This window comes from Ochotona princeps, chromosome 3 (assembly GCF_030435755.1).
Source record: "Ochotona princeps isolate mOchPri1 chromosome 3, mOchPri1.hap1, whole genome shotgun sequence".
Lineage (NCBI taxonomy): Eukaryota > Metazoa > Chordata > Mammalia > Lagomorpha > Ochotonidae > Ochotona > Ochotona princeps.
In genome coordinates this window covers 26,796,107-26,809,728 of record NC_080834.1, presented here as the reverse complement: position 1 = coordinate 26,809,728, position 13,622 = coordinate 26,796,107, and the positions used below count along the sequence as shown (strand labels likewise).

General features: G+C 61.2%; 1 protein-coding gene across 3 annotated transcripts; it reads right to left on the bottom strand.

Annotated features, from left to right (window-relative positions):
* Positions 1 to 1,741: 1,741 nt before the first annotated feature.
* On the bottom strand, positions 1,742 to 13,475 carry WDR4 (WD repeat domain 4). 3 transcript variants are annotated; one of them, XM_058661582.1, is made up of 11 exons: positions 13,355 to 13,475; positions 12,793 to 12,861; positions 11,548 to 11,691; positions 10,400 to 10,556; positions 9,847 to 9,959; positions 7,998 to 8,058; positions 6,525 to 6,623; positions 4,835 to 4,899; positions 4,025 to 4,208; positions 3,216 to 3,285; positions 1,742 to 2,012 (listed from the first exon to the last, which is right to left on the bottom strand). In XM_058661582.1, the coding sequence occupies exons 1-11, from the start codon at positions 13,441 to 13,443 to the stop codon at positions 1,840 to 1,842; spliced, it is 1,224 nt and encodes a 407-aa protein (XP_058517565.1). In that variant the 5' UTR covers positions 13,444 to 13,475; the 3' UTR covers positions 1,742 to 1,839. The 3 variants fall into 3 exon arrangements, with proteins under 3 accessions (XP_058517565.1, XP_058517566.1, XP_058517567.1); XM_058661583.1 differs by lacking the exon at positions 6,525 to 6,623; XM_058661584.1 differs by lacking the exon at positions 13,355 to 13,475 and having other exon boundaries at positions 11,600 to 11,691; positions 12,793 to 12,832.
* Positions 13,476 to 13,622: the final 147 nt, after the last annotated feature.

Sequence of the window (13,622 nt, the reverse complement as noted above, 5' to 3'; positions counted from 1 at the left end):
TTAAAAATAAATGCGAGTTCTTAACCACCTTCTGTGACCACCTCATTGACATTTCAATTTTAGTTTATACACAACATATAACATATATAACATGACATGTTATACATAACATCATATCATCTTAAATTAAGCCAAACATGTGGTATTTAACCTTTTGGGATTGGCTCATTTCCCTTAGCATTATGGTTTCCGGTTTGGCCCATTTGGCCATAAAGAACTGCATTTTGTTTTTTTTAATAGCTGAGTAGTATTCCATGGAGTAGATGAACCATAGCTTTCTTATCCAATCCTCTGCTGATGGGCATTTTGGCTGCTTCCATGTTTTTGCAATTACTGATTGTGCTGCTATGAACATACCTCCAAGCATTTTTAAAGATTTATTTATTTTTATTACAAAGTCAGATATACAGAGAGGAGGAGAGACAGAGAGGAAGATCTTCTGACCGATGATTCACTCCCCAAGCGAGCGCAACGGCCGGTGCTGCGCCGATCCGAAGCCGGGAACCTGGAACCTCCTCCAGGTCTCCCACGCGGGTGCAGGGTCCCAATGCTTTGGGCCGTCCTCAACTGCTTTCCCAGGCCACAGGCAGGGAGCTGGATGGGAAGCAGGGCTGCCGGGATTAGAATCGGCACCCATATGGGATCCCGGCGCATTCAAGGCAAGGACTTTAGCCGCTAGGCCATGCCGCTAGGCCATGCCGCCAGGCCCCAAGCATTTTTAAAACGTATTAATTCAGAGCTCCCTGCAGCAGCACATATACTAAAACGTGTAACGCAGCTCCCATGGCCTACGGTGCCAGGCAGTGGGCAGGACCAGTCCGTTAACCAGCAAGGCTGACCCTGAGCATCTCCTACATTCACGAATTTCAAAGCAGGTTTGTGTTCAGAAGGCAGAGACCAAGGCAAAGTGGGCACCCACCTGCCGGTTCCCTCCCTAGCTGCCCACGATGGCCCAGACTCAGGCCAAGCCAGGTCTCCCCGGGACGGCAGGCATGTGGGCCCTTGAACCATCACCACTGCGTCCTGGGCCTCAGCAGGAATGGGACTCACCCGGGAGGGCCCTGTGACGTGGAACACAGGCACCTACACCACCAGACCTGCACCTGCTCCACGTGTGAACCAAACGTCCTGGGAACTGGCACAGAAAGGGGCAGCTGAGCCATCCCAGCCAGCACCACATGCAGGCTGCAGTGGAAGAGAAACAAGGCACTTTGAAAAACGCTGGAGCGTCCCAGCTGGACCCAAAGGGAGAGGGCCCGAAAAGCGTCCCCCTCAGACCTGCCCCTGTCCCCTTTGAGACGGGCCGGGGGGGCAAAAGGCCAACCCAATAGCCCAATGTGTAGGTCTGCTCTGCCCAAATGGAGCAGTGAGCACATCAGTCACACGCAACTCTAGCTCCATCTATTTGGGGCTCCATCCACACGCACCCTCTCGCTATCCCCGTCTTCACGGAGGCGGGTACATCCCGCTGACAGCGTGCAGCCAGGAACCTGCCATCCAGCACGGCCTGAAGGAAGCGGGGTTCTGGCCTGGCCCAGCCTCCGTCACTGAGCACGCTGGTGCTGCCCTGCATGCCTCCCAGGTTTGGAGGGCGACAGGACACACCGTGGAGTGTCATCCACGTGCAGGAGCCAGGTTAAAAGGCCCCATGGGCCCGGGGGAGCAGCCAGAGAAGTGCTGACACAGTCCCTCTCAGGTGAAGGTATCCGCCACCGCGGTACAGACCCCACGCACTTCAGTCACTTGGGTGGCAGGCGTCCTTGGGCCCGGGCATGTCCTGCTGCTGGCGGCCAGCACGATCGACTCTGGAGTGGAGGGGCTGTACCGGGGAGGGCCTGGTCAGCAGCTCAGGGCCTGGTCCACTCTACTCTTCTTGGCCGGCCCCGGCGTGCCGTGCGGGGGACTCCTCCGGCGCTGCTGCAGCCGCTCCTCCTTCCTCTTCAGGTACGCGGCCATGTTATCGAAGGTGGCCTTGTAGAGGCCGCGGAAGCCCTCATCAGCCCCAGTGGAACCTGCCAAGGAATGAGAATCGGGCCAGGTGGGCAGCTGGACTCCCGCAGGGCCCCACAGGCCACCGAGCCATATCCTGGCTGGACCTGGGGGCCACTTCCACCAGAGCAAAGCCATGAGGCAGGACAGCAACCCCCAAGTTGGTGCCCATCACAAGCACTCCTAGCTGCCCCTTGAGGAGGCTGCCAGGCTGCGGCTACCACGGGGGAGACCCACAAGGCAAGGAACTGGGCAGCAATGAGGGCCTGAGCCTGCTGTCGCACACCTGGCTGGTCAGGGGCAGCAGTGACCCTGACAGAGCTGCCTTCGGGCTCCTGACCATGGAGACAGTGCATGGTTTAGGGGTTTGGCCTAAGCTAAGTGGTTCCCAGCCACTGATCTCAGGGGTCGTGGAGCTTGAGGGACAATCACTGGACACAGGCCGCGTGGGCAGCACACCCAGCACACCCGCCTAGCTGGGCCTGCACTTCAGCATCGTACATGCACAGTCCTATTGTGGAACATGTCAGCAAAGCAGAGCCAGTCTCTGGCTGGAGCCTGTGTGGGCTGACCCCCACAAGACATGGGCATCAGGACGGCAGGTGGGGCCCCAAGAGCCTGCATGGGGGTGGTGCATGCCCAGCACAGCCACTGTGGACCCACTAGGAAGGGGCTGCCAGAACAGAGTAAAGCTGCGCCAGGAGGAAGCAGCCTGGCACTGCCTGGCCCTCTCACAGCGGGGAGGGTGCAGAGGCCAGGTAGGTGCCATGGAGACACTACGCAGGAGTCAGCAGGCCAACAAAGTGTGAGCTCAGGGCCCTAGCACCCCAAGGAACCCCCAGTGCTCCTGGAGGGTGCTCTGGCCTTGTGCGAGTTCTCCTCTGCGCAGCCGCCTCCACAAGCAGCACAAGATAGAGCTGCAAATGAACCCACAGCCATAGCCGCCAGCTCTGCCGGGAGAGGGCAAGGCCTGCCCAGGAGTCCGGCCCAGCAGCCACACCTCCATCCAGCAGCCCCAGGAACCTCTTTCCTCAGCAGCTGTAGCCACTCAGCAGGGCCCTGCACACAGTACACAGGTCAGTTCCCTCAACACCTGTGGCTAGGGACTGAGGGCTGCCCGGTGCCACTAGCCCGGGCTCCGGGTTGCAGCTGCATGGCTTTCCGTGTGAAGCAGGCTCCTATTGCAGGAGTCCTCCATGCCCTGCCCCTCCCCGCGAGGCTCTTACCCTCCAGCATGGCCCAGTTCCTGCGCAGACAGTGGGACAGTCTGTCCACCAAGGCACTCGCAGGAACAGCCTGTTGGGACGGAGCCTCTGTGAGCAGGTAGCGGAGCAGCACAGCACAGAGTGTGTGGGGAGTGGTCAGGCTGGCCAGGGCTGGCCAGGGCGTGCATGTCTGGGGGAGCACCCTGTGGGAGAGCACGCAGCAGGCCAGCAGGCACCTCACCTTGGCACAGCGGCAGCGGGGCGGCACCCCTGGGCCTGGTGCTGACCAGGTCTGTGACAAAGGACCGACGAGGCTCTGGAGTGTTTCCAGGGCCCCCAGCGCTTCCTCTACCTTAGGGACACACACACTCTGATGGCTCCACCACTGCCCGGGCACAAGGCCAGCACCTGCATGGGCCATCCCCCAGCCACAAGATAACTAGTAAAATAAATAACACTTAAAATGTATAGTAAACAAAAACTAAGCACTGGTGTACCACGTTAGACATGGGGGCCAGGAGGTCATAAGGACCCGTGCACCCCAAGGTCTCACTATGCACACTATTTGGCATCAGGATACACCCACTCTCCCCAGAACACAGGCTCCCCTGCCACCTCCCTCCACCCTAGGGGACACAGGCTCCCCTGCCACCTCCCTCCACCCTAGGGGACACAGGCTCCCCTGCCACCTCCCTCCACCCTAGGGGACACAGGCTCCCCTGCCACCTCCCTCCACCCTAGGGGACACAGGCTCCCCTGCCACCTCCCTCCACCCTAGGGGACACAGGCTCCCCTGCCACCTCCCTCCACCCTAGGGGACACAGGCTCACCTGCCACCGGCCATCCAGGGGCGTGTAGAGCACTAGGGGGGCTTCGGGACAGTCCTGGAGGACCCAAAGGCCCTGAGCCTCCTCAAAGGCAACATCCCACACACGGTGCTGGAAGGTCAGCCGCTGGGCGAATGCCAGCTGCTGTGCAGAAAGGTCCAGCTGGAAGATGTAGACCACGGGGACGCTGTCCATGAAGAGGGCACAGTTCGGACAGGGACACAGGCCGCGTCATACCCAACACATACTTCTCAGAACATGTCTGCCCATGACCTCCAGCCCGAGCCCAGGCAGCTGTACCCCACCTTGCGTCCCATAACCCCAAGTGCCGAGACGACTCAGCCCCAGCCCAGGCAGACCAGCACAGGGCCCCTCCTGTGGGGGCGGCAGGTTGGGGGGGTCTGGGCTCACTATCTGGCCAATCTCCAATCCACCAGTCCTCTCTTCCCTGTCAAACGATCACCCTGGCAGCTCCCCAGCACACACCGAGCCCTGCACACAGCCCCAGAGCCTGGGCCGGGTCAGAGAGCCCCAGCTGGGCCGTACTCCGTCCTGGCCTGCCTCTGGGAGCACCCGTCTCAGAGGGATCTGTCCCAGGCAAGTCTGAGGGGAACTGCCCGAGGTCACTGCCACCGCCAACCCACAGGGGACACTGTGACCTTTGAGTGGAACACCAGGTAAGAGATCAGAACGCAGTCCCCTGGCCCCACTGCAGCCCCCAGGGGCAGTGCAAACCCTCTCCGGCAAGCCCAGGCTGGGTCATTAACTCTCCCCTCCCGGCTGGCTCTGGGAGCCAAAGGCGCAGCCACTCACCAGTCACACAGGAGTGCCACGTAGTCCTCCTGGGCCCAGCACGCAATCCTGGACGCTGCCAGTCGCTGCGGGGACAGATGGCCACTGACTGCCTGTCACCTGCGGGAACCCACACAGAGCCCCCCGCGACACACACCCAGGAGAGGCCGAGAACTGTGAGGATGGCCCAGCAGCTGGCGTGGGGACAGAGGGAATGCCAACTCCCCCTTCCTTAAGAGGCCCCACCATGCTGTGGCAGCAGCAAAGGCCAAGGTTCTGCTCCCCTACCCCGCTCCAAACCAACAAAATGTATCAAGAAAAGGGGGCAGGCAGGCGCTCAGCCATGACCTCATCGCCCAGGACACCCTAGCTGCTCCACTTCTGGTCCAGTTCCTGCCCATGTGCTCACCCGGTAGGCAGCTCCCTGCACCCCAGCCATCCCCGTGGAAGTCCTGGACACAGTTCCTAGCTCTTGGCCCAACCTGGCCCAGCCCTGCTGTTGTTAGCACCTGGGGCGGGAGCCAGCAGATGGTTTTGGAAGTCTGCCTTCCAAGCAAATAAAACTAATCTTTTGTTGGAAGTTGACCTTCCAAAGAAAATAAATCTTAAAAAAAAAAAAAAAAAAAAGGCAGGGGACTGGCACAGTAGCCTAGTGGCTAAAGTCCTTGTCTCGCATGCGCCGGGATCCCATATGGGCGCTGGTTAGTGTCAAAGCTGCTCCACTTCCCATCCAGCTCTCTGCTTGTGGCCTGGGAAAACAGTCGAGGACGGCCCAAAGCCTTGGGACCCTGCACCCGCGTGGGAGACCCGGAAGAGGCTCCTGGCTCCTGGCTACAGATTGTTTCAGGTCTAGCCATTGTGGCCACTTGGGGAGTCAATCAGCAAACAGAAGATCTTTCTCTCTGTCTCTCCTCCTCTCTGTAAATCTGACTTTCCAATAAAATAAATCTTCACAACAACAAAAAAAAGCAGCAGCTGATGTCCAGGGCCCAGCAGGAGGCCCAGGCCAGAGAAATCACCCACAGGGCCAGGAGCCGCACCGTGGTGTAAGGGAGGGCTGGGGGGACCTGCCCTGCTGGGTCAGGCACCCCGTGAGGTCTCACCGTGGTGTAAGGGAGGGCTGGGGGGACTGCCCTGCTGGGTCAGGCACCCCGTGGGCTCTCACTGTGGTGTATGGAGGTTTGGGGACCTGCCCTGCTGGGTCAGGCATCACCCACGGCATCTCACCATGGTGTACAGGGGGCTGAAGAACCTGCCCCGCCTGGGCTGGCAGAGGCACAGTGATGGCATCTGCTGAGCACACTGCCGGCTCAGCCTTCCCTTGCTGGGTCAGGCATCACCCACAGGGCCTCACTATGGTGGACGAGGCAGAGGTGAGACCCAAGTGCCCTTCCGCCTGCTGGTTCACTGCCCAGATGCCCCAGCGCTGTGCTGGGGGCCTGCAGGGTGGCAGGTGCTCCCAGCCACTGCTCGCCCCTTTCCTCCAGTTCTGAGGAGACGCGGCCTTTCCCTGCATCAGCTGCCGGAACGCAAACATGGTAACCACACCACACACGGGCCGAGTACCTGTAGACCCTGCCAAGCACAGCAGACAGGGCCTTGGACAGCGCAGAGCCAGTGTGAGCGGTGAGGACACCTTGCACACATGAGGGCCTGGGGAGACAGCAGCTGGCCCCGGGCCCCCAAGACAAACGCAGGTAAATGTACTTACCTTGTGGTCCGCAGGCTCTGCGGGCTCCTGCAGTCTGGCTAGGTGACAGCAATGCAGCTGACGGCCACTCCTGTACTCCCAGAGCCTCAGGGTACAGTCCTGCACACACAGACATGTATGTCATGTCACACACGCACCTCCACACATGACAGAAATGTGGAGACCAACACGTATCACCAGGTGTCTCCATGACAACAAGAAAGGGACCCACTGTAGCACAGCACATGAAGCTGCCACCTGCCAGGACAGCATCCACAGACACTAGCCGAGTCCCTGCTGCTCCACTTCCGATCCAGATTCCTGGATAAACAGCAGGAGACAGATCAGTGCTTGGGCCCTGCCCCCCGATAGGGGACCCCCAGAAGCAGCTCCTGGCTTCTGCCTCACTCAGCCCTGACTGAACAGCCTCCTTGGAAATCAGTTGGTGGGTGGAAAATGTCCCTCTGTAGTTCTAACTTGGAGACCACAAGCCCGCACGGAGCAGAGCAACATAGGGACTGGCTGGAGACCAGTAGGCCAGGACAGGGCGCAGAGCAGCACACTGCGAGGCAGGCTTGGGGGACATCCCAACCAGAGGGAACTAGAGCTTGGCCACACGTGCTCCGCCCTCTGCCTCCATGGAAGCAGGCCCCGCTCCAAGAGACGCAAGAGGGTCATGCGGAACTGGTGACGAGCCCGGCCAGAGCCCCCGGCTGCCTGCCAGACGGCGGGGAAACACTGCCTCACTGGGACCCTGCCCGGCACCAGGCCACCACCTGCGCCCGTCCGGAAACACCAAGGGGGGAGGTGGGAAAGGTGCCCGAAGACTGTGGCTGCCAGCAGCCCCACCCCAGCCACGGGGCTCCCCCAGGGCACTCTGCAGAATGACGCAGGCAGCCACTCCATGAGCACGACTGGCCAGGTCCCGCAACGGCCTGGGACAGGCGCCCAGGGGTCCCGCAGCGGCCTGGGACAGGCGCCCAGGGGTCCCGCAGTGGCCTGGGGCAGGCGCCCAGGGGTCCCGCAGCGGCCTGGGGCACAGTGCCCACAGGGTCCACCTGTACAGCCCAGATGCTCACCTCAGCAACTGCAAGAACTTCCCTGTCACCTGCTCCAACCCAAGACCCCAACGCTGTCCAAGACACAACACAGTCTCAGAACCGAGGCTAGACTGAGTCAATGCCCATGTGTACACACACGACACATGCAAGCACAGACACACACCACATGCTTTCATACTCCACATATGTGTACCCAGATCCCACACGTGTGTACACATAGTCGGAAGTGGGCCAGATAGGGTGCAAACCAAACACATCTCTAAGATACAGACATGGGCACCACCTAGTGGCCATGGCTGATGACCCGGGAAGGAGGGAAGACAGAGCCAAGGGGGTGGGCCTGTTCTCCCTCTGCTCCAGGAGGGAGAGAAGACAGGGAGCCGTGGGGGGCGGGTCTGTTCCTCTCTGCTCTGGTGCACTGAGGGGTACTTACCCCAGAGGAGGACAGCAGCAACTCAGGGTGCCCAGGAACCACAACGATGCGACTCACAAACCTGCAGCAGCACGGGAACGGAGGCTCAGTCACACGGCAGGGACTGTGGCAGGGACACAGCCATGCCACTCACCACACTCAACAGCCCACTCTGTGCACACCCCAGCTAACCACATGACCCGCCAGGTTCCGGCCCAGCTGAGCCCCCCAGCTACAGCTCCGTGGGAAGATCCGAGGTGCCCTTCCTGGTGACAGAGCTCAACACACCTCAACGTCAACATAGCCCTGCCCCTGCCTTCACCTGATACAGGACCGGTGACGGCGGCCCCCCCACCCCACCGCTCACGAGCTGGGTCACACCGGCGACCCTCAGGGATGACATGTGGCCAGAAACCTAATTCCACTCAACCCAGCCCAGCTCTCGGCACGACCTCACAGCCTGGCTCTCCTCAGAGCCTGACCTGGGCTGCTGGTTCTGAACGTGGGCTCTAGTGCCTACCAGGGTCAATCTCCTACTCTCCTCCATGCCCGAAGACACTGACCTTGAGGGACCACGACAACATGGGGCCCTTGTCCCCGGTCTGGCCGCCAAAGGCCTCCCCCCCAGTGCCCCTCACGCTTGGGTCTTCCAAAAGGAAACGGCCCAAGCCAGACCTTGCACTGTGTGGTCACCACACAGAGTATGTGGCCCCCAAGTTCCCAACAGGATGAATGGAACCCCATTTCCCCATTAACCAGAACACCCACTGAGAACTCATGCTGAGGCTGCAGACAAGAAGCAACCACACCCCCAAACTCGCAGGCTCACGGTCACGAGTGCCGGCCAAGTACAGACAGCACGAGCCTCAATGGCAGCCAGATGTTTAATTGGCCAGCTGCTGTGCTACAAGCGACAAGAAACGAGCGAGATTAAGCTCAACACAATGTGTGCATTTCCCGCAGCCAAGGGAGTAGAGGCACGACCCCCGGGGTGAGCTTGCAAAGGCCTGGAAACAGAGGCCTGTGGCAGGCAGGCCCACGCAGCAGGAAGGCCCCAGGATGGACAGGGCTATACAGTGGGCTGGGCCACAGGGCAGGCAGGCTGGGAAGAAGGAACCCCAGGTTGTGCAGGGCCATGCGGCGAGCAGGCCCCACGGAGAAGAATCCAGGGTGGGCTGGGCCATGAACGAGCTGGGCCATGGTGTGGGCAGGCCAGGGAGCAGGAGCCGGAGCTGGGTCCCCTCAGAACTCAGAGAACGATGAGCAGCCACCAAGATGAACAAACCAGGGACCACCAACCTCCCACCTGTTCACCCAGGACAACGTGGGCTGCTCAGGACTGGATGAAACCCCTGCACAGATGCTGTGGGCTCACAAGTCGCTGAGCAGCAGGGATGCACCCCAAGAAACGGCCTGCAGCCAAGCACGTCACTGGGGCTGACAGTCAGCCTGTGCCCAGCACATGTTAAGGGGCCCAGCCGGGATCCTCCTTGCACAGGATGCACTTCTGCTGGCCGACGCACACACCTGCCTCCACACAGAACCTCAGGCCCGCCACAGGCCACAAAGGACAGTTCCTGGAGCAGCTCACTGCAGCCGGCTGCAGTCAGAGACGGCCCAACCACAGGGCGTGGCCCCTAACAGACACACCCGGACCCCCACTGCCAACCCCGCCAGGCATGAGCCACAAGCGTTGGCTGAGGCTGGAGTGTTCCAGAAACAAAGCCAATCATACCCAACCCCACACCGCTCAGTGACACCATGCCAGACACACACACAGGCTCGCTGGCCATGGGCCATCCCCGTCCCCACTTCCCACCGTACCCCCACAGAACACAGGAGCCTGGGCCTTCTGCTGGGGAGCACTCACTCAGTGTGGCCCAGACAGAAGGACTCGATGCAGTGTGGGGCCGCGGCCCAGCTCACGCGGATCTTCTCGTCGCGGTCTGCAGTGAGCACGAATCTATCGTCAGGACTCACGGCCTGTGGCGTGAGGGACAGAGGCTGCAGACTGGAGTCTCTCGGCCCAGTGTATTCCTCAGGCCTGCAACTCCACAGCAGGCAGGACCAGGCCCGCAGGGATGGCCGGGGCCCTCCTTCCTCCCCAGGCTGCCCCCCAGTCCCAGGTCCCCCTTAGCCATATGTATGCTCCTGGAGGGCGGGCTCCCTGTTGGACCCATGACCCCCAACTCCCACGGCTACCTCACTCACCCAGCCACACCCCTCCCATGTACCACACCCCCAGGCACCAGGTACATGCCTTCCCAGTGGCCCCAGTGTCTATGAACGTATTGTCTGGGGGTGCGGGGAGGAAGTGGGGCACAGGGGCGATGGCCCTGGCTCAGGGTTCCTGCTTGGCCCAGCTCCGTCACCTGCTGGTCTCCCAGCCGGGCCAGGACACACTGGCCCAAGCCCCCACATACCACGTCCAACAGCATGGACAAGTGTCCGAGCTCGAGGCGGCCGCTCGCATCTGGTTCCGACACGGAGAAGGAGTAGACGTCACCGGACTTGTCGGCCACCAAGACCCTCTGCTCGGAGGCCGTGAAGGTCAGGGCCGTGCACCTCCTCACCACGTTCCTGCAGGCCAGAGGCACCCAGTGAGAGCCCAAGAGTCAGCCAGGGTCCCCGCAGACCCCGAAGCCTCCAAACCACCCAGGCTTGATGTGCAAGCTGCATGTCTAGGAAGGCGTGAGGGCCTGCCATGCCACAGTGGCTTTCGGCATTGTGCGGCTGGCACTAGCCAATGCTTCACCACACACCGGCCCAGCTGCAGACTAACTAAGCCAGGCCCGGGGGAGCACCAGCACAGACCCGGCTGGTGTGGGAGCACGTGGATCCCGCAGCTGCTTGCCCCATTCCCCTCCCCACCCTGATCAACCATGTAATCAGTATTGAAGAGAAATGCCGTCCCCATCCTGCACATCAACAGTGCCCCTGGGCTTTGTCTCATGGGCCCAGGAGCAGAAGGGCAGGAGAGGACGGGGGCCTCTGGGCTGTGTCCCCAGCCGCCACCGCTGCAGCCTCCTCCCCACCTCCTCCCTCAGCAGCCAGAGACTGAGGCCTACGGGGACAGATATGGAGAATCAAAAGACCACTGGGTAAGACCAGCCAGAGCTCCCAGAGCATGCCATCACTTGAGCCAATCCTGCTGCAGACTAAGGAAGCAGGGGTGAAAGACACAGCCCTGGTACCCAACAGGGCACCCTCACTCTCGGCCTCCCCACCCACCCTGGACAGCCCCTGGAACCCAGCAAGGCTCGCTGCCCCTCCATCACCTGCCACAGCCTCCAGCCTCTGCAGGACACAGCTCAGAGGCTGGGTGCAGGCGAGGTCTGGGCTGGGGAGAGGACGGTACTGCCCGGGGCATCTGCACTCCTGCCCAGTGGGCTCCGTCTGCTCAGCACACCACCTCGCAGTACATGAGCTGACTGGACCCAAACCCGACACCTCCCAGCACACACAGACTCCCCCTGGGTCTGAGGGGCCCAAGGCCCAGTAGAGCAGCCGGGGCCTCAGCAACGGCAGTGGCATGCAACTATGGAGAGCACACAGCATTAGCATTTCATACCTGACACTCAGACACTGCCACGGCTTTGTACGGAAAAGAATCAGACGCTTACTGTCATCAGTTACGGCAAAATAGCTGCCGGACGTGGAGAAAGCAGCCGCCAGGATCGTGTCACTCCCCTTGTCCACCGGCTGCCCGTCCTCCCTGGGCGAGACAGGAGGAGAGTGGTTAGACCTCAGCCAAGAAAACCAGGCCGCACTCCTCCCAACACCTGCCGGCCCCCCGGCGGGGAGCTAACAGGCATTCACTTCACCTGCTGAGGAAGATGGCGAGGAGCTCCAAAGGCTGTCGTTCTACAAGAGTGAAATCTAACTGAACAGAAACTCCCACGGCACGTAGGCCAGAGCTGAGTTGGAGGGAATAGTTTCAAAGTATAGTGGGCTAACCCCCTCCTGAGGCGCCAGTTCAAGTCCCAGCTGTTCCACTTCTGATACAGCTCCCTGCTAGTGACCCGGATGGCCCAATGCTTCAGGTCCCTGCACCCATATTGAAGATCCGGAAGAAGCTCCTGGCTTCGGATTGGCTCGCCAGCCAATGCAGCCATTTGCAGAGTGAACCAATGGATGGAGGAACTTTTGTCTCTGTAACTGCCTTTCCATGCTCGGCACAAAGGGTCAATGGCTAAATCCTCGCCTCGCGTGTGCCAGGGTCCTATATGGGCACCGGTTCATGTCCCAGCTACTCCACCTCCCTTCTAGCTCCCTGCTTCAGGCCTGGGAAAGCAGTTGAGAATGACCCAAAGCCTGGGGACCCTGCATGCTGCCCGGAACATCTGGAACAAGCTCCTGGCTCCTGGTTGCAAATTGGCTCATCAAACTCAGTTGCAAACTGGTTGGTTGCAAACTCAGCCATCGTGGCCATCAAGGGAGTGAACCAGTGGGCGGAAGATCTTTCTCTCCTTCTCTCTGTAAACCTGGCTTTCCAATAAAATGATTAATTCTTAAGACACACACATACAAACGCTGAGCCACAAGACCAATGATACATTCTATCTGTCAAGTGGCCCCTAACTTTCCTAGCCCTGCCTTCAGCGCCCATTCACCGTGCAGGCCATTATTTCAGGCAGCCAATCACCTCTTGCGACTGCCACCAGCTCCGAGGACTCGGGCGGCCGCTCGTGCTCTGGAGCGCGTCTGCAGGTGACTTCCATGTCACGCACCCACTCCCTGCACAGCCCGTCTTCCAGGTCCCTCTGTCTCACAGGTCCCAGCTCCCGGCCCTCCAGCCACTGGCCCAGCGCCTCACCCTCCACTCTCGGGCGTCTTCCTCTCGGCGGTGCTGCAGTCGTACGTGAAGAGGCTGGCGTCGCCGTCGCTGAGGAGAGAGGACAGGCCGGGGTGGCTTTAAGGAGAGCACAAGGCGGGGTTCAGCCCCGCCAGCCCCCACGTGCACAGGTGCACGCGCAGGGGAGAGCTGGGCGGATGTCCATGGCCACAGGCAGCAACGCGGCCGGATGTCCACCCACCTGCCCGGCACAGCCCCCCGACCACAGCCTGGCACCCTCAGGGAGTCCTGTACACACTCGGGGTCCTCAACGTGGAACCCGCACTTGGCCCTCGCCGACACTGCACCGTGGACACTTCGTCCACAGGCCCCCGCCTCTGCCAGTGTCCATCTCAGCGCTGGAGGACACTCGGCCACCCTGGGAAGCGAGCCTGCGCCAGGAGCTGAGCACTGCCAGCTCCGCCCGTGGTGTGTAAACGCCGGGCGCCGGGAGAAAGGGCCCAGGGGACAGAGGCATGAGCCGCCCGCGAGCCGCGACGGGTGGACAGAGCGGACCAGGAGCCACGGCGGCCACCGGGCTCACCTGCTCGCAGTGGACATGGCCAGGAAGCGGCTGCCACCCCGCACCACCAGCGCCTGCCCGCGCAGAGCCAGCCCCACCGGACACGCCATGGACACCTGCCGGGCCGCGCCGCCACCCACGTGCTCCCCACCCCGCCGCGGCGCCGGCAGTGACGTCAGGGACGTGGGACGTGCGGCGTAGGTGCCGGGCCCGCCCCTCGCGGAAGCGCCGGCCGCACGCATGCGCAGATGAATCCTTTTTTTCTCCTTGCCAGGACTTGACCTGGGTG